The sequence below is a fragment of the Psammomys obesus genome, unplaced genomic scaffold, assembly GCF_907164565.1.
Source record: "Psammomys obesus unplaced genomic scaffold, mPsaObe1.curated_primary_1811, whole genome shotgun sequence".
NCBI classification, from domain to species: Eukaryota; Metazoa; Chordata; class Mammalia; order Rodentia; family Muridae; genus Psammomys; species Psammomys obesus.
The window spans coordinates 1,378,418-1,401,706 of record NW_026594152.1 but is presented as its reverse complement, the minus strand read 5'-3'; the positions used below and the strand labels follow the sequence as shown (position 1 = coordinate 1,401,706).

The 23,289-nt window shown below is 51.6% G+C and overlaps 1 protein-coding gene across 1 annotated transcript in view; it reads right to left on the bottom strand.

The window, feature by feature from the left end:
* Nucleotides 1-2,182: 2,182 nt before the first annotated feature.
* Xkr7 (XK related 7) overlaps nt 2,183-23,289 on the bottom strand; it is a 21,601-nt gene continuing 494 nt past the window's right edge. Inside the window, exons 2-3 of the mRNA XM_055618010.1 lie at nt 4,397-4,599; nt 2,183-3,296 (exon numbers count right to left, since the gene is read on the bottom strand). Of these exons, the coding sequence (XP_055473985.1) occupies nt 2,341-3,296; nt 4,397-4,599 (1,159 nt within the window). The 3' untranslated portion in view covers nt 2,183-2,340. The remainder of the gene's footprint in view (nt 3,297-4,396; nt 4,600-23,289) is intronic.

Here is a 23,289-nt window from a genome sequence, read left to right as displayed (position 1 = left end):
TGGGTCCTGGGAAAAGCTCTGTGAGAACAGGATGAAAAACGTGGCCGTAGCTTTCCAGCAGGCTCAAGCCATGCCTAGCTTTGCTCATCCGGCCTGCCCTGACCTCCTACAGCAATCAGCCAAAGGATCTGGAACCTTTCCTTCTAGGCTGCTGGAGAATGGAGCATCCATTGGGCCATTGGGGGGCCGGGAGTATAAAATAACTTGTCAAGGGTAGCCCAGATATCACCTTACGGATGTGTGGGATGAGTGGATAGCTCTTGTAGGGGTGCAGCGCACACAGGGGAAGAGAGCCATGGAGTGACAGTTCCTGACACATGAGCCCTGCAGAAGCAGGGTTTCGGGCCCATCCCCAATGCTCTGTCTTACAGACTGTGACATGTGCAGAGCTGGCCGTGGCTTTAGTCTTCAAAGCTAGTCCTGGGTAGAGGGAAAAAGAGAATGGATGGCTCCCTCAGAGCAGGCCTGGGTGAGGATGGAGCTACCGGTCACTCTGGAGGCCTCTTGGGGGCAGGGGGATGGGGGGGCAGAAGGAGGGAAAAAGTGTTCTGCGCTGGCAGAACAGGTGCAGCCACTCACGGTGCCAGGCACGGTGGCTCGTACCCCGGGGATGATGTGTGCTCACGTGTGCAGACACGCAGTGTGCCCTCTCAGCCTCACCCTGAGTGTGGCTCACTCCCTCCATCCTCAGCAAACCAATCACTGCCACATCCGCACTGATGGGACCCTGTGAGAGCAGCTGCCACTCTGGACTCAACTTTCTGTCTGTAACTCCAAGAGAGGCTGAGCCGGACGGGAGGGCCCAACACTAATTTGCATAGTCTAGGGTTCACACTTCCAGCCCCTTCTGCACTTGTCCCTACAGTCCTGGCTGTTCCCTTCCAGTGAGCTCACCTCACTTGGCATAGGGGAGTGACAGGGGACTCTAGGTCCTGCCTAGAGCTTCATCCTCCACTTCTCACTGCCGCCTACCTCCCAGTCCATGTCTTGCATGCCAGTCAAGACCTGCTGTCCCAGGCCAGGGGCACATCCCAGGATGAGTGGTCCTTGTGCAACCCAGGATGTCTGGACCATGGGAATGGGTCACAGGTGAGGCAAAGCAAGTTAGTTTCCCAGGTGCTGCCCCAGAGAAGCTCAGCAGTAAGATGGCAGGAAGCCAAAATTTATGTCACATTCCCAGAGCTATTTTTTTTTCCAGCTGAGAACCACTTGACAGTAGAAATGTCTCAAGGGTCCTGAGGATGATTTTCTTATAGAGACGATAAGGCTGGGGACGTGGAAGAGGGCCTAGAACTCCCATAAAGCCTGGCAGCCTAGAACTAGAGCATCATTCTAGAATGTCCCATGTGGTCCATGCTTCCATGTCTTCTCCCTCACTCCCCCACCACCCATGGCAGAAGCTAGAACCGCCCACATCAGAGCCCCAGGGCTCCAGTGTCCTTGATCCTTAAGAAAGACCAGCAGCTCCCTAGGACACATTATCGAGAGGTATTCTAGAACTAAGATGTCTCCCCAACACGTCCTCTGTCAGGGTGCTAGAGCCTTACCTATAGTTGAGCTAGAAAGAGTAGCTTCCCAGACATTTTACTTGCTGTGCTTGAGAGCTTCACCCAGATGCACATCTAGAACAAACAGCACCTGTGACCTTTCACCCGAGGGGGCCAGACCTCATCCATAACAGAGCTCCTCCCAAGCGCACATCCCGAGCAGAGGCACCTCACCCCACACGTGTACCCTTCATATTGCTGTCAGCCCTCACTCCTTTGGGTTCTGTATCCTTCCAACACGTGTACAATCAGATTCCCAAATTCTCGCCCCTCTAATTCTTCTCCTGTCCAGCTCCCCTTCCTACAGGAAGTGTGCCAACCCTGTCCAGAGACCCCCCAACTCATCCGATACTCCCCACAGCCTTCCCCATCCTTCTCTCAGAGATCCCCTCCCACCACAAGGCAGCCCTTCCCCCACACTCCCTGAGGGGTGCTCTGGGCCCCAGGCCATGCCCTTTCTCTTGCAGGCCCACGAGGGATGATGTGGAATGAAAGGGGAAAGGGTGAAGACCCCTGTGCCAAGCATAACATGGCATCCCCATGAGAGTGGGGCAGTTCATGAGGGGGTAGCACCAATTGATGCCCTGTGCCCTGGTACAGGGGAACTTAGGGAATGGGCCACAGGGCTAAAAATGAGGCCTGGGGCCTCCACAGGGCCACCCTTTCCCCTAAGGGACCATTCTTGGATCCAAAGATCTACTTCCACTTATCCTGGTGGTCGTGAAATCCAGACTCAACACTGCGGTCAATGTGGGGTCAGCCCAGCCTGTGTCTTTGGGGAGGCAGACTGTGCCTACACTGTGGTCTCATACTCCAGCAGCTCCTGGGAGGTGTCCATGCTGCGGTACTGCAACCGGGGCGTGGCCGGTGAAGAATACTCCAGCGCCAGGATGGTCTTCCTGAGCCTCCGGTCAATAAAATGAGCATCCCACGCGGGGTACTTTTTCCGAGGCAGGTCAATCCGAATGACAGGCCCCTCTGTCCGCGAGGGGTGAGCCACTGGAGTGGGAGGCAAGCCAGGCCGCACCTGGAAGACCGGCGGTGTAGGGGTCCCGGCTCGCTCACCTCCCACTGAGGCCCCATCCCGCTCAGTGCCTGTAGTCCTCGGCAGGGACCTCGGCGGGCTTGTGATGGCATCAGCTGGAGGGGCACAGGGCCCCGGGGCTTCAGGGAAGATGCAGCCAGGTGCCTGGGGACCCAGCATGGGGCCGTTGGGGTGGAGGAGACAGTAATAGACACACATAAAGAATATGCCCAGGGCGAAACTGGAGGCCACCACACAGACCAGGATGAGTGAGTAGGAGTCGGTGGAGAAGTCTCGGCTGGAGTACCAGAGGCCAGTGAGCGCCGCGTTCTCGAGCAGCACGATGCAGTAGTAGAGGGCCACCCGGCGACGGCTGCGGCCCTCCTTGACGTGGAACCAGCAGAAGATGTAGATAATGCCCACCACCATATTGTAGATGATCTCCTCCCACTTGGACATGCAGAAGTCTGTCTCGCCCTGGATGACCCAGAAGGTCATGACGCACCAGTGGGCCACGATGAAGATGCCGAAGTAGAGCTTGTACACGCTGGCAAAGAGGGCGAAGGCCAGCGTGCGGGCCGCAATGGTGAACAGGTGCCATAGTACTTGGACCACCGCGCCCTTGTAGGACAGGGGCCGCTTGTCGTCTCTTGAGTCTCTCAGCACCTTCTGGTAGGATGCCAGGGTCCAGGCCAGGGACACAAGAGAGGCGGAGATGGAGAGAGCTGTGGAGACAGGGTAGGGGTGGGGTGGGCTGGGTTAGGGGTGGGTCCAGGTTGGGGTCTGGAGAGGAGGAGGTTCTGGGTCAGGACCTGGGTTCTGAGCAGCTGTCAGGGTCTGAGGATCAGGTGTGAGGACGGTCTGGTTGGGGGGTGTTCAAGGCCAAGGATGGGGGTGGAGTCGGGGAGAGAGGTTGGATGCCTCTGTGGGTATGGGAGCTTAAAGGGAAATACATTGGGGTGATTTTGATCTCCACCGGCATCAAGTCTAGGATTCCAGTATGAGGTAGGTGGGGTTGGTGGGGGGTGGGAAATTAGGGTCCAGGACTCTAGGAGTAGAAGAGGAGGTCAAGAAGGGATCGTTAGGTCATGAAAGAGCCAGGAGACCATTAGAAGATATGAGTCTGGGTATAGAGGGGCAAGGAAAGCTAAGCAGAACTAGGGAGGGGGAATCCCCATGGGACCCTGCGTTCAGGGCCGGAGACAGGACAGAAGGTGTCCCCGGGAGCCCTGAGAGTTAGTGATGGAGCCTTGAGACATGGAGGGGGAGCTAGGCAGGGCGTGGGTGGGAAGAGCATGAAGTGCTTGAGAGACAGGTGACAGGGCTTTTCTGTGGCCACTGACTGTCAGGGACTGGAGTGTTTCAGAAGGAGCAGTGTGGGGTGTGCATGACCAGGTGCAAGGGAGGAGACCAGGGCATCCAGCCAAGGGAGAGGTGGACATATTCCCTGGAAACTGATGGTAACTGGGCAGGTCTGTAAAGCAAGGGGTCTCCAGAGGATGCAGGCTGGGGCTCAAACAGTTTGTAGAACAGAGAGGGCGGAGGACTCCCTCACGGGCCTAAAGTTTGTTGGAGGGAGTGAAGGGGAGAGGCAAGCTATGGTCTGTCCCGGCAATGGGGAAGGGAAAAAGAGGAGCCCAGAGTGTCTTAGGCGCGGTGGCAGAGTGGAAAAGACAAGTCAGACGCGAGGGGAGGTCTGGAGAGGCCTAGAGGGTGGTGAGGGCCTGTGGTTCCCTAACCCCTGGCCACGCAGCCCTGCCTTGGCGGGGCGAGGCGCAGAGTATCCCGGCGGGCCAGCGGGTGGCGGGTGGCGGGTGGGGCTCACCAGTCAGCAGTTCAGGCTCCTGGCCGCGGTGAAGCAGCAGGCTGAGCTGCAGCACCAGCTGGGGCGCGCTGCGCAGGAAGGTCTCCAGCAGACGCAGCATGCTCACGTCTGCGCTCTCGAACAGCATCCGCCAGTAGAAGTGTCGCCGCAGCCGCTCCCCGCGCCAGCGGCTCTGCAGCCCCAGGTACAGGGCGCGCAGGTACCTGCGGGGGGAGGTGGTGCTCAGGTCCAGGCTCCTCCGGGCTGGCGCTTCCCTACCCCAGCCTCCCTCCCACTTGCTCCGCCCTCCGGCAAGATTCCCACCTCCAGGACCTACCCTGGGGCTGAAAAGTGGGCTGGTCTCTCCCGGTGTGGTGCAGAGCACAGAGTGCACGCATTAGCTCTTAGCTTAGTCCTATCCTCATCTCCAGTTTAGAGGAAGGAACTGGGAGCCAGAGACCATAGCATTTGCCCAAGGTCATACACAGCTAGCCAACAGCGGAACCAGAACTCAATTCCAGGTACGAATCACAGACCACACCGCTTCTTACTGGAAACTTGAAGAGATTTGGCCATGGGTCTCCTGTCTGGACCATAGCTGGTGCCAGGCCCCAGTCCTGACCCACTTGCTGCTCCCTGGCCTCAGGGAAGCTGCTCACCCAACAAACTTAATAGTTGCTTCCAGGCCACAGGTTTCAGGGCATATGGCGGTCCGCGTCACCACTGGGCTTTTACACTTGCTGTTCCTTTTACCCGAAACACCCCTCCCAATTCCTTAACTCCATTCCAGTCCTAGGTAATAAGTCTCACTCTTGTTTCAAATATCAGGCTCCTGCTGACCACCTCCCCTCAGCCTACCTCCCACCCCCACCCCATTCTGCTACCGCGGGGGTAGAGCTTCCTGGCCAGGCTCACATCTCCTCCATCTCCTTCAGCGACTCAGCTCTCGCCACACAGTAGGTGCTCAATCCACAGATGAATGAATACATAGCTGCAAGCTTGTATTCAAGCCCTGATAACCTTGGAGCAGGTAGGGAAGGATCCGAGGCTGGAGTTCAGTTCCTGACTCTTCTTCTAATTCACTCTGTTGAGTCCAGGCTCACTTCTCCCCAGGCAGCAGAGAGGATGGAAGGTAAAGAGCAGTGCCCACGTGGTATGGCAATTGAGTCTAATTTCACCCTGTGGCCACAGAACCTGTCTCTCCCCAGCCCCTGAAAATCTTTGATGAATGTGACAGGTTAGCCCTTCGTCTAACTCACAGAGGAATTCTCTAGAAGTGGCCTCCCCAGAAAACAGATGGAGAGTGTCCAGCGCAGATGCAGTGACCTATTGCCTGAATCTCAAACTGAGGCACTAGGGATCGGAAAGTGCTGGCATTTCTAGGACATTGGAACCAGGGGACCAACTCTACACTTGGTGTGCTGACAGCCTGTGAAAGGCACCATGGTGCTACAGGGCCTCCATATCATAATGACAGGGGTGTCCCCCCCCCCCCCGAGATGGCGTTCTAAGTCATGGACTCTCTCCCCAAAAGGTGTCCGAGAAAATCCAATTTGGGGTACTCTTGACCCCAATTAATGCTGCTGACCCATCCCCACCTGGTAGCCGGGAGGGGAAAGGGACTGTTTCATTGGCTGCTGAGTGACCCAGGACTGGACTGTGTTTCTCTGATGGGTTAAAAGCTATCTCCCTATGTCGTCCGTTTCTCTGGGTCTCCTGCTCCCGACCCCCACTCACACATAGGATTCCTGCAGCCAGCGGCATTGAGTCATATGGTTGGTGTGCTTCGGCCTAGCTCTGTACGAGGTTTGCCCGTACATGTCTCACGCTTCCATGCGGGAGAGATGGGAAACTCTTCTTATTTGTCGGGGGAGGGAAGTCAGGGAAGGTTTTCTGCAAGAAATAGCTTTTCTCTCCCTCCCCCATTCTTCTCTCTTTTTCTTCCTTTCCTGACATCATTGCTTGTAGTCCAGGCTGGTCTAGAACTAAGTAGCTCAAGATGACTTTGAAGTCCCAATCCTCCTGCCTCCACCTTCAGAGTGCTGGTGTTACAGGTACGCACGACCATGCCAGTATTTTGTTGGATTTTAAGGTAGATTGTCATGTGACCCAGGCTGACCTCAGCCGCCTTAGCTCAAGCTGGATCTTCCTGCCTCCACCTCCCTCCTAAGGCACCACCAAGCCTGGTTTTGATTTCGGTTTTAAAGCACGCGTTCTCTGTAATCCCAACACTTGGGAGGTTGAGTCAGGAGGACCACAAGTTTAAGGCCAGCTTGGGCTACAAAAAGAGACTTGGTCTTGGAAAAACAAAAAACAAGTCAATAAACCAATTGAGCAATAAAATACAATAAAACCACTAGTGTGGGGGTGGGGGAAGCTTGGGAGATAGCTCATTGGCTGTAAGAAGTGGCTTCTCTTCCAGAGGACCAGGGTCCTATCCCCAGCATCCACACGGCAGCTCTGCACCTCTTTTCCAGGGATCAAATGCTTTCTTTTGTGGGCACTGCACTCACATGGTACACAAACATACTTGCAGACAAAACACCCACACACATACAATACAAATAAGTAAATCTGACACACGCACGCACGCACGCACACCCGCCCTTGTACACACTTGAGGACAGCAATAGAGGAGGGCATTCAGAAGAACAGGCAGATGCAAGGAGCAGAGATGATGAGAGCCCACGCACTTTCAGGGGATAAGCTGAGGTTTGTTGGGCCGGGCCTAGACAGGTCCAATGAGACAGGGGCACAGACAGACCAGAATTTTAGAATTCATCATATTGAGAAAGTTCATCAAATTCTGCAGCCAGTTCCAGGCTGCGGGGTTAGGGGGCAGGGGGGTGGGATGATACTCAACAATGGAGCACATGCTTAGTATATGCGAGGCTCTGGTTTCCATCCCTGAAAAAAAAAAAAAAATCTGGACTGGCGTAAGTTTCATTTGGATTCTGAACCCCAGAATTGGTGGCGATAGGATCAGCTTAGAGCCTTGAAAGTGCACTCAGAGGGCTGGCTTGGAGGGATGCCATGCAGAGGCTGGGGCTGGTCCTCCAGGCTGACAGGGTTGAGCTGAGGCAGTGGTACAGCAGAGCAGAAGAGAATGACCTGGGAGTGGCCATCGGTGAGGCCCCAAACACAGACCTTCATTCCAGGCCTCCACCTCCCCAGCCCTCCAGCTCACTTTCTTCCTCATGCCTGTGGCTCTGACTTCGAAGAGAAAGGAGAGGCCAGCTGGCCCAACGTGAAGGGGCCTGGGGAGCTGGGGAAAAGCAATACCCTGGAAGTTTCTCTGAGGCTAGAAGACCATCTGTTTCCGCCCAGGTTAGGCTGAGGGAGGTGCCAGCCCTGCCAGCATCGTCACCACCTGGCAGGCCTCCTGTTACCTCCCCGCCCACTCCTGCTCTTCCCTCTGCCAGTTTCCAGCTAACCACAGACAAAGGGCTCATAGCGTCCAGGACTGGGACGGGGAGGGGTGGGAAAGAGGCTCCTGCCGTGGAGCTTGAGGGTCTGAGGGTAGCACAGAAACCACACTGCAGCCCAGGGACAAAAGGCCTTTTTGAGCACAGCCTCACTCTTGTCCTCTTGAGGATGGCACCGAGGCAGTCGCTGCTCCTTCCAGCCAGCAAGAACTACTTGCTACCAGGGGCCTGTGGGGTGCTCCTGCGCTCATGACAGTGTTGGAGGCTTGTCGGGACAACTGGCTTCAAAACACAGGGAAAGAACTGCAGAATCGAAATTAATCCATGTTTAATTAAATGTCTGCAAAACACAACATGATGTCAGCTAGTCGTTTGCAACTTGGCTTTCATCTGGTTATATATAATTTACATTTGATGCTTGATAGATGCTGAGCCACTGGGGTCTTAAAGGGACACTGACCAGGACATGGAACCTCATTTCCCTGGCTTCAGTTGCCTTTTCTCTGGGACAGGGCAGGCACCTGTCACCCTGTCTGTGCCACAGTCACCAGAATGAAGATCCCAAAAGCAAGATGGCTGTATAATGGGTTTGTGGGTTTGTGTCCCAGCCCTGCCCTGCACCCTGCTTTGAAGCCTTGGGTAGTCTCTGCTTCCCTGAACCTTATTTCCCCCTCCCCCATTGTAAACATCAAGTGATAGAGTTAACAGTAATTTGCAAACTGTGGAGATTTGTGCACGTAGTGGTGGTGGAGAGAAGAGGAGCATGTACTGAGTGGAGGTCTCAGGCTCCTTCTGGCCGCTAAGCAACTGCTCTCAAACCTCCTCCAGGAACTCCCACTGCACGCTACCTCCTGCTCAGTGTGAAAGGAAGTCGAAAGAAGCAGATGTCACCATGGGTGGGGCTGGTAACACCCACAGAAAGTACCCCATCTCAAGTGGAGAAAACCGGAGTTGCTATCCGGGCCACTCCCATCCATTTCTTGGGTGAGGCACCCTCATCCCTTGCCAGGACATCCGCAGCAGCCTTCCCAGTGGGGTCTCTGTCCACCCACTCCTGCCCCCTACAGTCCATTCTACACATAGCAACCAGCAGGGATTTTTTTTCCAGTTTATATTTACTTTTCATCCCAAGGGTGCCCCCTCCCTCCTCTCTTCCCAGCACCCCCCTCCAGCAGGGAATTCTTAAAGCCCAGCAGATCAGGTCATTTGCTTTCTGGAAGCCTTACACCGGCCTCTTCTCACATTCAAAACAGACCCCAACCTTCTCTCCTCAGCTTGCCGGCTCCCAACCATCTGGCCTGCCCGTTTCTCTCACTGTATCTCAAACCACTGTCTGCTTGTTCTCCACACCCCAGCTGCATCAGGAGTTCCCTGCCAGACTTGCTCCAGACTCAGGACTTCCGCACTTGTCGAGTGCTCAGCCTGGAACAACCTTCCCCAGTTCCTGCTGCGGCTGGCTCATCAGCTCCCTAACACATTCTTAGAAAAAGCCACCCATCCCACGTTGGTGCCTCCAGCCTCCAAGGATCAGTCTAGTCCATCACATCCTTCCTTCTGATCCTCCAGCCTTCATCTCCTGAGTGCTGGGAGCATAGGTGAGAGACACCACATCCCCCTGCTTGTGAAGCACGGGGATCATTCCCGGGGCTTTGTGTGCGCTATGCAAGCATCCTGCCAACTGAGTTCCATCCACGGCTCCTAGACATTTTCTCTCTTTCCATCACTAGTGCTCCATGAGGCAGGGACCTGTTTGTATTGGTCACCAGAGCGACCTCTGCTTTTGCACAGGGAGAAGGCAGGGACAAATGCTGAATGAACTGACAAGTCTTGTGTGTGTCCTTCCTGGTCTTCCCAGGTCCCGGGCTTCCCTGGCTCAGGCTGTGCAAAGACAGAACACCTCCCAGCACCCCGCTCCTCATGCATTCTGTTGTTCTTCATCCAGGAAGTCTTCCCTGGTGCCCTTCCAGCCTGGCTAGGCTACTCTCTGATTCTCAGATGCCAATGGCCTGAAGCCCGGGCTGAGCAGGCACTGCAACAGACCCCTGCAGGTTGTGTCCCCACGTTACAGAGGTACAGAGATGAGATAGTGTCTTGCTCTGTAGTTCTGGCTGGCCTGGAATTTGCTAAATATTCCAAAATGGCCTCAAACTCATGAGATTGCTCCTGCTTTATCCTCCCAAGATTTAGGATTGCAGATGTGAACCCTGTTGTGTCGCTTCTAACTTCCTGTCTCTAAAACAAACAAAATATTATTGCATTCATTACTGTGGGGGGGGCATGTATGTGCCACATGGGGAGGATGGGAACATCCTGCAGGAGTCAGCTCTCTCCTTCTCCCATGTAAGACCCAGGGATCAAAATCAAGTGGTAAGGACTGGTAGCAAGTGCCTTTGTCTCCTGAGCCATCTTGCCAGCCTCTGACTCACAGTCTCCTGCTAAAAGAGAAGAAGCATGCTCTAGAAGAGCAATCTAAAGAACCAGTGAGCATAAAGAGGTGGGGCTGGGAGCAAAAAGGCCCAGCCTGAGAAGTAGAGAGGCAAAGAGTGTTTGAATCCACCTGTTCCAGACCCAGGGATCCCTCAGGACCCTATGACCTCCATGAGCACGCAGCAGGGTCAACAAATGGACAGAACTCACTCTTCTTCCCCTACCAGGTCACCCCTGTGACCCAGCATCTTCCAGAGCACATGGCATGGTAGGTCTGGGAGTAGATATGAGGGAGGTCAGTGTTCCTGAGAAACTTCTGGGCTCAGCACCTGGCTTACCCCAGGAAAGAGATGGGGTCTCTAGCATGAGGTAATATTTCTGTCATCGTTTCTAGTCTCCATTCAGAAAAGAAAGCCTGGCCTCAGTCCTCAGGTCATTGTCTGTTGGTGGTGTCAGCTCCCTGAATGTCAGTCTTCTCTAGCCATTCCTTTGCCATGGTCAATCTGGGGGTCTCTTGCTGGACCCTGCGCCAGCCCACCTGTCTAATGCTGTAAACTATGTATCAACCATCCTGTTCTTCAGATACTATGTTCATCTGACAGTCTGACCTGGGCTCTGGAACCAGCCTGTCTGCCCTGTGGACACAAGCTTTGTTTTTCTTCTTGTGGATCTGTCTGCCTGGGGCTTCTGGTCCTTCATTGACTGGTCCATCTGCTGGCCTGCTGCTCAGCTCATGGCTCGGCATGACTGCCCGTTTTCCAGCCGTCCTCCCCTGCTTGATTCTCTTCTTCCTGACTCTGGGTTCCTCTCTGTCTGTCTGTGTCTCTCACATCTTCAGCTCCTCCATCTGTCGGTCCCCGAGCTTCTGAACGTGTGTTCTCGCCCCTCCCCACTCCCCCTCGGGGCTCTGGGCCAAAACCACAGCAGCTTCCAGAGGCTCCCCCGCTCTGCCTGCTGCATCCGGGAAGCAGCCTGTAGGCCTGTAGGCCTGCTGAGAACTCTGTCTCCAACAAGGGCCCAGTCCTGTGGCAGTGCAGGCCGAGGGTGGGGCTGGGGAGGCAGCAGGACTCCTCCCCCCAAGCCCTTCACTTCTTTGTATGAAGAACAGTGTGCGAGGGCTCACTGATGATATCAACTCACAGTAAGCACCAACCTCTCGTCTAAACTGGGAAACCAGAAAGAGGTAGTGTGGTTCCAGACACTTAAACAGGGCATCCTGGAGTTGTCAGCTCAGAGACCTTGTCAGGAAGGAAACCTGGTACTTGCACAATGGCACTTGCTTGTAATTCTGTGATCTTCTCGGGCAGCTGAAGCAGGATTACCAGTCTGAGGTTAGCCTAGGTTATAGAGTGAGACCCTATCTCAAAATATAAAACAAGGAAGCTGAGGCAGAAGGATATCTGTGAGTTCAAGGCCAGCCTGTGCTACATAGTAACTTCCAAGTTAGTCTGTGCTACAAAGTGAGACCATTTAAAAACAAAACAAAAAAGTCAGAATAACTGAAGGAGGGTAATTTCTGCCAAGGCTGGCTGTCCCACTGAAGCTGTCCTTAAGAACAGAGGGCCAGAGGAGACCTGGCTAGGTATGCTCAACAGGAAGTTTCTCTTTGGGGAGGTCTCTACCACTGCAGAAAGTAACTGCCATTCATCCAATACATTCTGTTTTGTGTCTTGCTAAAATCTTCACTGCAGCCACATAATGTCTATGAACAGGAGCCCATCTTCTGATGAGGATACGGAATCTCATCAAAGGAAAGGTTCATTTGATGTGGTGGTGGGGTTTGGGGAGGACAGGTATCCAGCCCACGGCCCTGTACATGCTAAGCATGTGCTCTGTCATTGAACTATCTTGTCAGCCCCACTTGATGTTTATTTCCCAAACACTTCTGAGTACCTACTATGTGCCAAGAGCTATGGTAGACACAGGAGCAGACAAACAGAGATTTCACCCATCTGCAGGAACTATTTTTAATAACGGAGGCCTGGGCATTGATTAAATCATCTTTTAAACAGGAGAAAAACATGTTATGTCCAGACAAGGTCTTCTGCTCCAACACGGAGGATACCAATGGGACTGGAGAAGGTTCTGCAATCAGAAAAGATTCCCTGGAAGTCAGGATTACTGAGCAGGCTGAGTTGGACATGTGAGCTAAGCAAGTGAAGGGGGAGAGAGACAGATTCTGGTAGAGGAAACAACTTGAGCAAATGTCCTGAGGTGAGTGAGGGGGAGTGGGAGATGAGGGGTTACTGTCTGATTCAGCCTTCATTCCATGACCCAGGAAGGTTCTAAAAGGGGCGGTAGATGTAGAGGTAATGGTTGGCTGCTGTGGAGAGCTCACTACGCTAGGACAAGAGTGGAGGGTGGGTCAGCTGCCAGGTGAGAGAAAAGGATAGGCTGAGAGAGAGAGAGAGAGAGAGAGAGAGAGAGAGAGAGAGAGAGACCAGACATTTGAAGAAGGGACTCAGCCCAAGCCCAACAGCTGGAAAGCACTGGTGATGTCCCTCATTTGGCCAGGACATAGATCAAAGGGCGCCTGGACCCCACTATGCTGTGGGTCCCACAGCCCGGAAAGGATGGCTTCAACATCTCTTCCCATTGGTTTGTGCCTCAATTATGAGCACTCCTGCAAGGATTCGAAAATAGGCCCTCCCTGGGGTTGGCAGCCAAAAGAATCCTAAATGTCAGTAAAGAATGTGACTTTACACGTTTGGCTCCCATTTCATGTGGTGCTGGAAGCCAGGCTGTCTCCCTCCTCCTTCACAGGCCTCTGCAGAGTCACAGCCCCTCTTCCCTGCTGGCAGCAGGCCAAATACTTCCGGCCACTGATTTTAGGCCCTAACTAAAAAAACCTGTGACTTTCTCTCATTCTGCCCTCTCTCCCCAGTGCCCAGCCAGCATCCACATTCTTGTTTAGTAGAAACACAGAGAGCTGCTCTAGAGCAAAGTATTTGGGACCAGGTTATGGCTTCTCACTTCCCTTCTTTCTCTGGACCTCAACTTTGCCATCTATGTCATGGGTTGGTAATGTGCAGGAGAGACTAAAGCTCAGAGCTCTGAGGGTCCTTTGTTTGCTCTCCGCCTCCTATCCCCTGGGCAGGAGCTGGGATGTCGGGAGGCAGTGGGAAGGGGTGGTGATTCTAATTGCCTGGTGATATTTGAAGCTACCTGGAAACTAACACAGAGAGACAGAGTCACATCTGGTTGCTTGTGCTCTGGCAAAGATTCCAGAAGCAGAGTTGGACCTTTGAATGCCAGTGCTCTGAGGACTAGGCTGATTTCGTTTTCTGGGGCTCTGGGGAGCTATAGAGGCATGCCCTATCTAAAGAGGCAGCCACACTTCAGCTCCAACCACCCACACCCTGGGAGAAGAGGGGATTCAATTCAACGATAGGGGCTTCATTTTGTTTTCCCTTCCAATTTTTTCAAGGCCAGCCAGCAATTAGGATATTAATGCAAAATGGAAAGTCCCAAGTTGAAAATGATGGCGACTAATTAAAAAGAGCTATCACGTGATTTTAAAAGAAAACCCGTGTGTGCTTTGGGGAGTTTGTTGCTCTTGCAGAGGACCTGGCTTTGGTTCCCAGCACCTATGCGGTGGCTCACAACCACCCATAACTCCAGTTCCAGGGGATCCGATGGCCACTTCTGATCTACCCTTACAGGCACCCAGCACACACATGTGTAGGCCAGGTGCAGGCAAAACACTTCTATACATTCAAAAAAAAGGAAAAAAGAAAAGAAAAGAAAAGAAAAGAAAAGGAAGATCGGCCAGGCATGGTACTTCACACCTGCAAGCCCAGTAATGATGTCAAACTGGGAGTCTAAGACAGGCTGAACTCTGGAAGCTCACTGGCCAGCTAGTCTAGCCTTCTTAGGTTCCAAGCCAATGAGAGACTCCAGCCTTAAAGCAAAGGTGGAAGAAACGACCCTGGAGAACGTCCCCTGACCTACAGACGCCTGCATACCTGCACATGGTCATATATATACCCACAGGCAAAACGCTCATACATACAAAATAAAAATAAACTTGAAGAAATTAAAGTCACTTAAATTAAATTCAGATGTCACAGGAGATTGGAGTCAAGCCCCCCCCCCCCGCTTCCATCCTAAGGGATCTGTGGTTTGTGTCTGGGGGCTACCATATTAGACAGGGCCGACAAAGAACACTGCGGACCCCACAGAGTCAGCGGACAGCACTGAACTCTGTAGAATCAGCTTGGCCAGGAATCAATGACGTGAATGACACAATGTGAGGCTCATCAGCCTAGTCACTCTGCTTTTGCATATGTTTAGGATTTTGCATACTAAAAACTAAAATGTTGCTTAAAAAAAAAATGCCAGTGCTATGGCTCAGGGATACAGCACTTGCCTAGCATGTGCGAGGTACTGGATTCGATGCCAGCGGTGTAAAAACCAGGTGAATTGAATTTAAAAGGCAAATGCATAAAATGAAAGCAATTGCTAGTAGGTGAGATAAAATTATGGGGGACAAACACATCCCAGGCTGGGTCTCCCCAAATGTCACCAATTTTCGGTCTGCAGCATGACAGTCCAGCAGCATGTAAGACCCGAAGTCAGGGCTGTGAATTTGAACCATAAGGGGCATTACAGTAATCTAGTTTGTCCTTTAAACTGAAAAAGAAAGTCGCTGCTTACAACATCTCTGTCAGTTAGCTGCCTCCTCCACACCCTCTGCTGGTGGGCGTTTGTGCCCTCGTAAGAGCTGTGAGGTCTTCTGGCTTTTATGCAAAAGACCCCACCTCCCCGTAACTTTGGATCTTCTGTGTGCACATTGTGGTGGAGTCACAAAACAAGGATCTTCCTTGGTGGGGCTCAGTAGGTGAGGATTACTGAGGATTTGGACCTCTGGTGGCTCCTCTCCATCTCCTTCCCCTTTGGTTATTAAGCCATAGAATGGACTTTGCCCATAAGAGTAGCAACACTGTTTTCTGAGGATGCGCTCTGTGGCGCATGATGACGTCACCTCTGAAAGAACCCAGAGGCTGAACCATACTCTCTTCTATCTTATAGATAAACTCTGGCTGGCAGAGCACCTCTAGCCAGGATCACACAGCTACAAGGGGATGATATCCTGACCTGCCTGGGACCCAGAATGCTCCTCTCCTCTGTTTTCTTTCCCAAGCCCTGGGAAAACTCAGCCCCAGACCCTCAAGCCCCCCATCTGAACTTTGCAGACCCAGGAAATGACTTGCCCAAGACTCTGATCTCAAAGGTTCAACCAGTGTTATTAAGCACCCACTTCACACAAGGAATTTTATTTCTTCTATCTCCTAAGCCGTCTAGGCCTTTTACCTCTGGGGAACTGGACTCAAGTTTTCATGCTCCATCTTATCCTTAGCCCCCTGGCAGCTGAAGGCTGAGGCTGGAGTCCCAGGGAACCTCACTGCTGGGCCCAAGCTGCAGGTTTTTACACTGCCCTAGTTCTGATACCGCAGCCATGAATCCAAAACCTGTTCCAGCACGCTCCTCAACCAGGAGCTGGCTAGGTGCAAGGCTGCTAAAGGTAGCAAGAACAAGGCCAGGCCTCCCAGGCTTGTGACAGGAATGAGTGATGAGCCCAGGGGAAGAGCTAAGGAAGAGCCTGGAATGCAGCAGGCTTTTATTTTACATTAAAATAAAACATTTTAGATGCTTTTCTGATTTTTTTCTTCTCATTCCCAAAATAACACGTGATTGATCCATCTATGAGAAAACGGGGTTTGTGTGTGTGTGTGTGTGTCAGTGGGTACAGCACTTGTGTGCAAGTGTGGAGTCTAGCATTTGAATCCCCTGCACCCATGGTGTGTGTGTGTGTGTGTGTGTGTGTGTGTGTGTGTGTGTGTTGCAGTAAGGTAAGCATACTCCTTTGGTGAGATGAGAAGCAGAAACAGGAAAAGCCCCAGAAAGTGGTGGGCCAAATCACCTGCTGTACCCAAATGCAAAGCAACAAGAAACGCTGTCTCAGGGTGTGAGGCTAAGACTCACCCGAGGCTGCCCTCTGACCTCTACACATGCCCACAACATACCCAGTCTTGCACTCACATATGAAGGCACAAACACACACTCACGCAGAAGAGTAAAATACGTATATTTAATCAAAGCTGGAAAGATGGCTCAGCAGTTAAAAGCACTTGCTGCTCTTGCTCCCAGCACCCACATCAGGCAGCTCACAACTGCCTGTAACTTAAGCCAGGATCAAGTGACCTCTCCTAGCTTCTGAGGGCCACTGCATTCGTGTGCACACACTTACACATCACCCCAACCACCACACATACAAATGTGTGTGTGTGTATGTATGTATGTATGTATATATATATAAATTTTTAAAAACTTTTACAATCGCATACACTTAACTAGCAGAAAGGCAGGGTGACTTAGAACTCACACAGGTGGGCTCAGGAGGCTTGACCATGTGGTTTTCAGCCCTGGCTTTGTTACCAACTGGAAGGCTAGCCTTCTCCGTAACTCATCTTCACATCTGTAAAATGGGTCAATAATGCTAGCTAACACTGAGCACTACTATGTGCTGAATGACGCTTGATAACGCATAAAACATGTTCCCTGCATTAATTCAACATGCCTGCACAATGGCCATTCACACAGGGACTGTTATCCCTTCTTGGAAGATCAGAAGAAAGCAAGGTTGAGAGGTCAGGTGGATCATTGAAAACCATGCAGGCAGTGGGATAGGGTTTTGGTTCTTCGGGTTCTTGTTCTATGTAGCCCTAGCTGACTCTTAGTGTAGACCAGGCTGGCGTTGAAACTGTGTCCCAAGTATTGGAATTAAAGAAGCAGGTGCCACCATGTCCATCAAAACATCTGATTTTTATAACATATTTTTACAATACATTACAAAAGAATGTAATTATTTATGTCCTTGTGAACTAAAAACCAGAGGTAAAATCCTCAGACAATGCAAGAACTATCTAATTATGGGCTGGAGATGTAGCTCAGGTCATGGAGTGCTTGCCTAGTATGGACTAAGCTCTCCAGCACTACACAAACCAGGGAGTGCTGATGCATGCCTTGTGGTCCTAGCTCTTGAGGGGACTAGAAGTTCAAGGCCACTGAGCATCTCAGTGGCCACGGAGGCCAGCCTGGGTTATGTAAGACCCTGTCTCAAAACAAACAAAACCCCAAATCCAATCAGCAGGTGGAAGTCTCCCTTAATCAAACCCCTTCTCAAAGACACAATTTTGGGTGAGGCTGGAAAGCATAACTCTTCCATAAACAAACAAACAAACAAACAAACAAACAAACAAAAAACTGCCAAGCAATTTTCACCTTAGCTTATAAAGACAACTTTCCCCTGGATGAAGAAGTGGACGATGGCGTGAAAGGCTAAGGGTGGTGCAGGGTTTGTTCAGGGAAAGCTTTGAGAAAAGGCACTCGGAGTGTGGCCCTGAAGGGTGTCTTAGTGTTTCTATTGCTGCAACAAAACACCATCACCAAAAGCTCTGTCAAGTTGGGGAGGAAAGGGTTTCTTCAGCTTATGCTTCCACCTTGCTGTATCATATTACCAGAGGAAGTCAGGACAGAAGCTCAAACAGGACAGGGTCCTGGAGGCAGGAGCCAATGCAGAGGCCACAAAGGGGTGCTGCTTACTGGCTTGCTCCTTGTGGCTTGCTCAGCCTACTTTCTTATATAACCCAGGTGCCCAGAGGTGTCCTCCCAAACCCAATGGGCTGGACCCTCTCCCATTGATCATTACTAAGAAAATGCCTTATAACTGCATCTTACAGAGGCATTTTCTTAATTGAGGCTCCTTCCTCTCTGACAACACAGAACCAACCAGTTCAAAGGGTGTGTAGAGGTTCCCTCGAGGGGAGTGAGAAAGGAGGCAGATGGAGGAAGCAGTTTCTGGGCATCATGGACTAGTGCCTTGCTTCCGGGGCCTGGAGACAAAGAGTGAAGCCAAGAGCCCTGATGGAGGCTGGGGGAGAGAGGAGCCAGGGGCACCTTGGGGCTCCTGAATATCAGATCCAAGATCCCCAATTGCCTCTGGGTGGAGTAGGGTGCAGAGAGGACATGGCGGGGGAGGCTGATAGCATTTCCCAGGGTAAGAATCTGGACACCTTCACAAAGGCAGGGTGATGAATGCAAAGGCCAGAGTAGATCTCAAACTGCCTCCTCCTCTCCCCAGAGACCTTTGCCCCAGCTGCTGGGGTTCAAAGCCATTTCCTCATTTCCTCGCAGCCCTCTCTCTCCTGGCTCCCTAGGGTTTCTCGCCTGTGTGGTCTTTATAGATCAAACAGAGGACAGGGCCTAAGTGCCTCCTCTGTGTCTGTCAAGAGCAGCTCTTGTGGACTGTGGCTGCCCTGATGGCAGGGGGAAGGAAGGCGGAGTGCAGAATGCACTGGGGAGGGTCTCCCCGGAGAAGGGTGGGGAGGCCCCCTGGAACAAGCTTGCCAAGTCAGCGCAGGGAGGAACATTTGTGAAGGGGTTGTAAACATGTTTCAGATGTGGGTGTGATGAGTCAAAATCCTAGACTCATAACCAACACACAGGAAATGGGTACCAGGATTGAAATGATGGAGAGACGACCGAGACATCGTTTGGAAGGACTACAGACCCTAACTTATCACTGACGTTACACATAATCATGAAAACAGCAAGGACTAATTACAGTCGAGTGCTTCTGTGTTCCAGGCGAGGTGCTCAACATGATATGTATATTATGTAGGTCATGACACCCTAAGCCACAGGATGATAACATCGCTACCAAGACAAGGGTAAATATTGACTTTTGCCCAAAGTCACAGAAAATGGCCGGTTCTAGGGAGTGGGTTGTGGTCATCACCTATATGAATGAGGAAACCGGGGAGGACCGGAGAAAGAAAGAGATCCTGTTGGCCCAGCCTGAGGTAGAGACCTTCCCTTGCTGCCACACTCTCACTGGTCCAGCCCCATCCTTGCTCGCCGAGATCTTACGAGATTCTTCCTGTGTCCAGACTTACCCTGACCTCCCTCCTATCCATTCTTCATCCAGCAGCCAGAGTGGATGTCCCAGCCACCCTCCTGTCTCCATGCCCCGCCACAACACTTGGGTTACAGGCACATGTGGCTTTTTAGGTGGGGACTAGGCTCCTCATGGCCACTGGACCCTCTCCCCAGCCCGTTTCATCTTTTCACACAGCGTTACTGCTATGTGACCCACTGCAGTCCACACTGCCATCTTAATCACTTCTTTATCCTTGGCACGTCGAACAGTTCCAGGTATACAGCAGGTGCTCCATAAATATCTGGAGATTAAATACATGAGCACCTTGTCACTGTGGCTCCCAGCCCCCACCCAGTCACTGGCTCCTGCTCACGGAACAGTGGCGCTAACCTCTGCCTGCTGCCAGTTTTTTAATATTACACTTAAATTTATTTCGTGTGCACATGTGTGTGCCACAGTTCACACTCAAAACTCACAGGTTCCCTCCTTCTGCCATGTGAGTGAGGCCCTTGGGTTGATCTCAGGTTGTCCAGCCTCATGGCGTTTCCTTTACCTGCCAAGACATCTCATCTGCTCCGCCACTGGGTTTTGAGTACTTAAATGATGGGGCCAGACCCTGCTAAGTACATTGTACGTGTTACCTCACTCAACCCAAAACAACACAAGAAGCAAGACAGGTGCAACTATGCTCTCTACTCTGGAAAGAATGGAGATTAGGTGGCTTCAGAGAATAGTGGTGCAAGATTTTCATGGAGACCCTGAATCCAGAGTTCATGCTCTTCCCAGTATACCAAAAGATCCAGCTCCCCAGAGGGGAGCCCAGAGCCCAATTTCACAGCAGCACTGACTCGCTGCACAAGTTCTCTGGGGTGTAGGACTCGCTGGCACACACAGGCAGCGACGGGACAGCTGGACTCTGGTGAGCTGTTAGAGGGAGGCCCCAGGAGCTCACTGCCCCCCATCCTCCCCACCTCAAGGTGCTCAGACTCTGACAGCCTGGGAGGGATCCCATGCCAGCTCTCCTCACACTAATTGGCTTAGGAAGCCATGCTTATCTGGGCAAAGTCGGGGCCCATGAGTTCAAGATTAGGGAGAGCGGGATTCATGGCTTTCGGCTTTGCTGCCTACAGGGTCAGAGGAGGCAGAGTTGGGACTTTAATTGGCTTAACAGCCCTCCGTGGCTTAACAGCTCAGAGGGCTTGGGGTGGGAGGTGGATAAGGACAGGCTGGTGTCCAGCCCACAGCCAGACTCATATCCCACCAAAGGATCTGTTTGCTCTTCTCCCGGGAATTGAGTCTGACACTGCTTCAAGGCATTTCCCCAGGATACCGACACAGCAAGTATGTCATAATGGGGATGCAGCTGGGTTTGGGAACAAGACAAAGCTGGGTAGGCACCTCCCCTCCCCCAACCTGCCCCATAACCTCAGTCAAGTTCCTGGACTCCTCCGAGTTTTGCTCCCTCACCTGATGAATGGCTGTATCGTAACCACTGAGGGAAGGTTTTAGCACACTCCTTGACCGTCTCACACAGCCCTGCAAGGTGGCAGCCGTGCTGTGTCTATGGACTCCCTCTTTTTATGTCCTAACTAATAATATCTTCGTGAAAGGACCCTCCGTCTTGTGAGGTGTTTGCCTTAGGTTAAAGAAAGAACACCCCTTCCAATGTTTCCTTTGGCTGATGCTATTTTTAAAGTTATGTGCCTGTGTACGCATGTGCGTGTGCATGTACGTGTGTGTGTGTGTGTGTGTGTACACAGTGTAGAGGTCAGCAAACAACTTATAGGGGTCAGGGTCTCCTTCTGCCATGTGGATGCTGGAGAGTAAAGTCGGGCTGTCAGGCAGGCTTGGTGGCAGCACCTGGACTCACTGAGCCAGTTCATTGTCCCTCACGACACTCGTTTTTAAAATTCTTACTAGTTGATTTTCTAATTTCCCATTTCCCTTGAAAAATAAAGACCCAGCAATGCCAGATCCATGATTTCTCATGGCACCATTAGAAGGACCAGGTGCTGTCATTGTCTTATCTAGAACACTCGCTTCCCATGACACCCCCTTGCCTGACACCCCATACACCTATGTCTATGCGACCCTTCTGCCTTTTGAAGGCACTATACAGGCCTGGAAAGTTGAAATTCTCTTTCTGATTGAAATTCAGAACTAGAGTATGGAATCAGGAACAGACTGATGAGCAGTCTCTCAGGCTTCACCCTGAAGGGCTCGGCTTCCTCCTGTCACCCCAGCCTTACTGGTCAGAACATCTGCTGGGGCACCTTACATGGTAAACCAACACGTTGTGCCAACACCACCTAATTTCTAGGCACGCCTGACTGTGTGGCTTCTCTCTACCTTCTCTGAATGTTTCTATTTACCCAGCCCTTGGCAGTTTAAGAATCCAAAGCTTGTGGGACAAGGGTCCAGAGCATTCAATAGTACCAGACCGGGAGCCAGAACTGCAGCCTGCTTAATGTGGCCTGGTGCGCACATCTCACTCCCAGTAGCTGTTTCTCTGAGATCTCTCCTAATTGACTGCAGAGTCTGAATTTACTGAACAGTCAAGCTGTCGGTAATTGCTTTCCACTCTCTGTAGACCCCAGCCTCACTCCTGTCTGTAAGTGGTTTCTGTTCTTATGCAGGGAGTGAAGTACCCAGCAGATGACCAACTCATTTCAAAACCTCTCCAAAGGGCAGGCACATTAGGAGGCAGAGGAGACAGTACTGAAACCTGGACACAAAAAGGGTATTGGGAGAAGACCCCAAATTGACCCTGATGACCTTAAGCTGCTCGGGGCAGCAGGTGGCCACATGGTACTGTACCTCGCTATGGATCACGAACGAGAAAGATACCACACCTTCAGAACGCCACATCGAATCATGTCACTTCACACACAGGGAAACTGAGGCTCAGAAATGGCCCAAGGTCACTTTCAAGCCAAGATGAAAATGTAAGTCCTCCAAAAACACACCCTCCTCAAACCCAGCATTTTCCCACAATACACAGTCTCCTCATCGTTACCCGCAGGGCTGGACTGCCTCCCTGTCTCCTCGCATTCTTATCTCCACGCCACAGAAGCTGGACTTTCTATCGTAGTGTAATCTCACAATCTCAGACTCATAATTCTTTAAGCTTTGGAGGACACATTGGTGGCAGAATTGCCAGGTGGATAAGTTGAACTCTGGGCTTTGAAGATGCAGAATCTTGAGTTCCAACGTTCCCAGTTGCTCACTGTGTGACCTTGGGCAAGGGTGCCCCCCTCTCTCAGCCTCCCTTCCCTCAGCAGCCGAGTGAAAATTATAATACTAACCACATGACAGGATTGTTAGAAAAGACACAGGAGGGACTGAAGGTAAAAAAAAAAAAAAAAAAAAAAAAAAAAAAAAAAAAGGCACCTCAACGCTCGGCAGAAAGTGAGCCCTTAATAAAGGCGAGCCTGCGATAGCATTGTGAATTAGAGTTCAAGTGTCGGAGTGAATGTTCAAAGAAATGCAATCAAGAGGAAAATTTAAAAACTAGGGCCTTGCACACCCGGTCTAAGATTTTTACAGGCCTAATACTATTACAACCAATTTTCTTCCTTTTTTTCCCCAGAGAGCTTCTGAGTCTTAAAAATACTATGCAGTGGACACAAACCACTACCACAGGTTGGGTTTGCTTGATTGTTGCCCCTTCCAAGCCATCTTATCCCAACTCTCGCCTCCCCAGGGTAGAACGGTGGAAGCGGTGGAGAGAGTTCTAGTATATTAGAGCCAGGGAGTTCAGTGGACCTTTAGCCATTTCCAGCCACTGCCCTAGGATGCCCATCTATGGTCATTTTTCTTTGAGGGAAACTCAATTTCTATTCAAGAAAGAAGATTCCTATTAGCTTCATGTTCATGGATTCTGAATGGGGAGGAGGTGGCCTGTGAGTCGTGGGGCAGCTGGCCCACTTTAGGTTGAAGGGAAAGGGGGATGAAGCTTTGGCTACCCAGAATAGGAAGTTACCATTTCAGAATCTAAAAATAACCCACCATCTGCCCACTTGGGCACAGAATGATAAATGCAGATTAGTTCCTGGATGTAGACATGAATATTTGTGTGTGTCAAGCTAATAATAATAAGACCACGGACAGTGTTTCCCCGT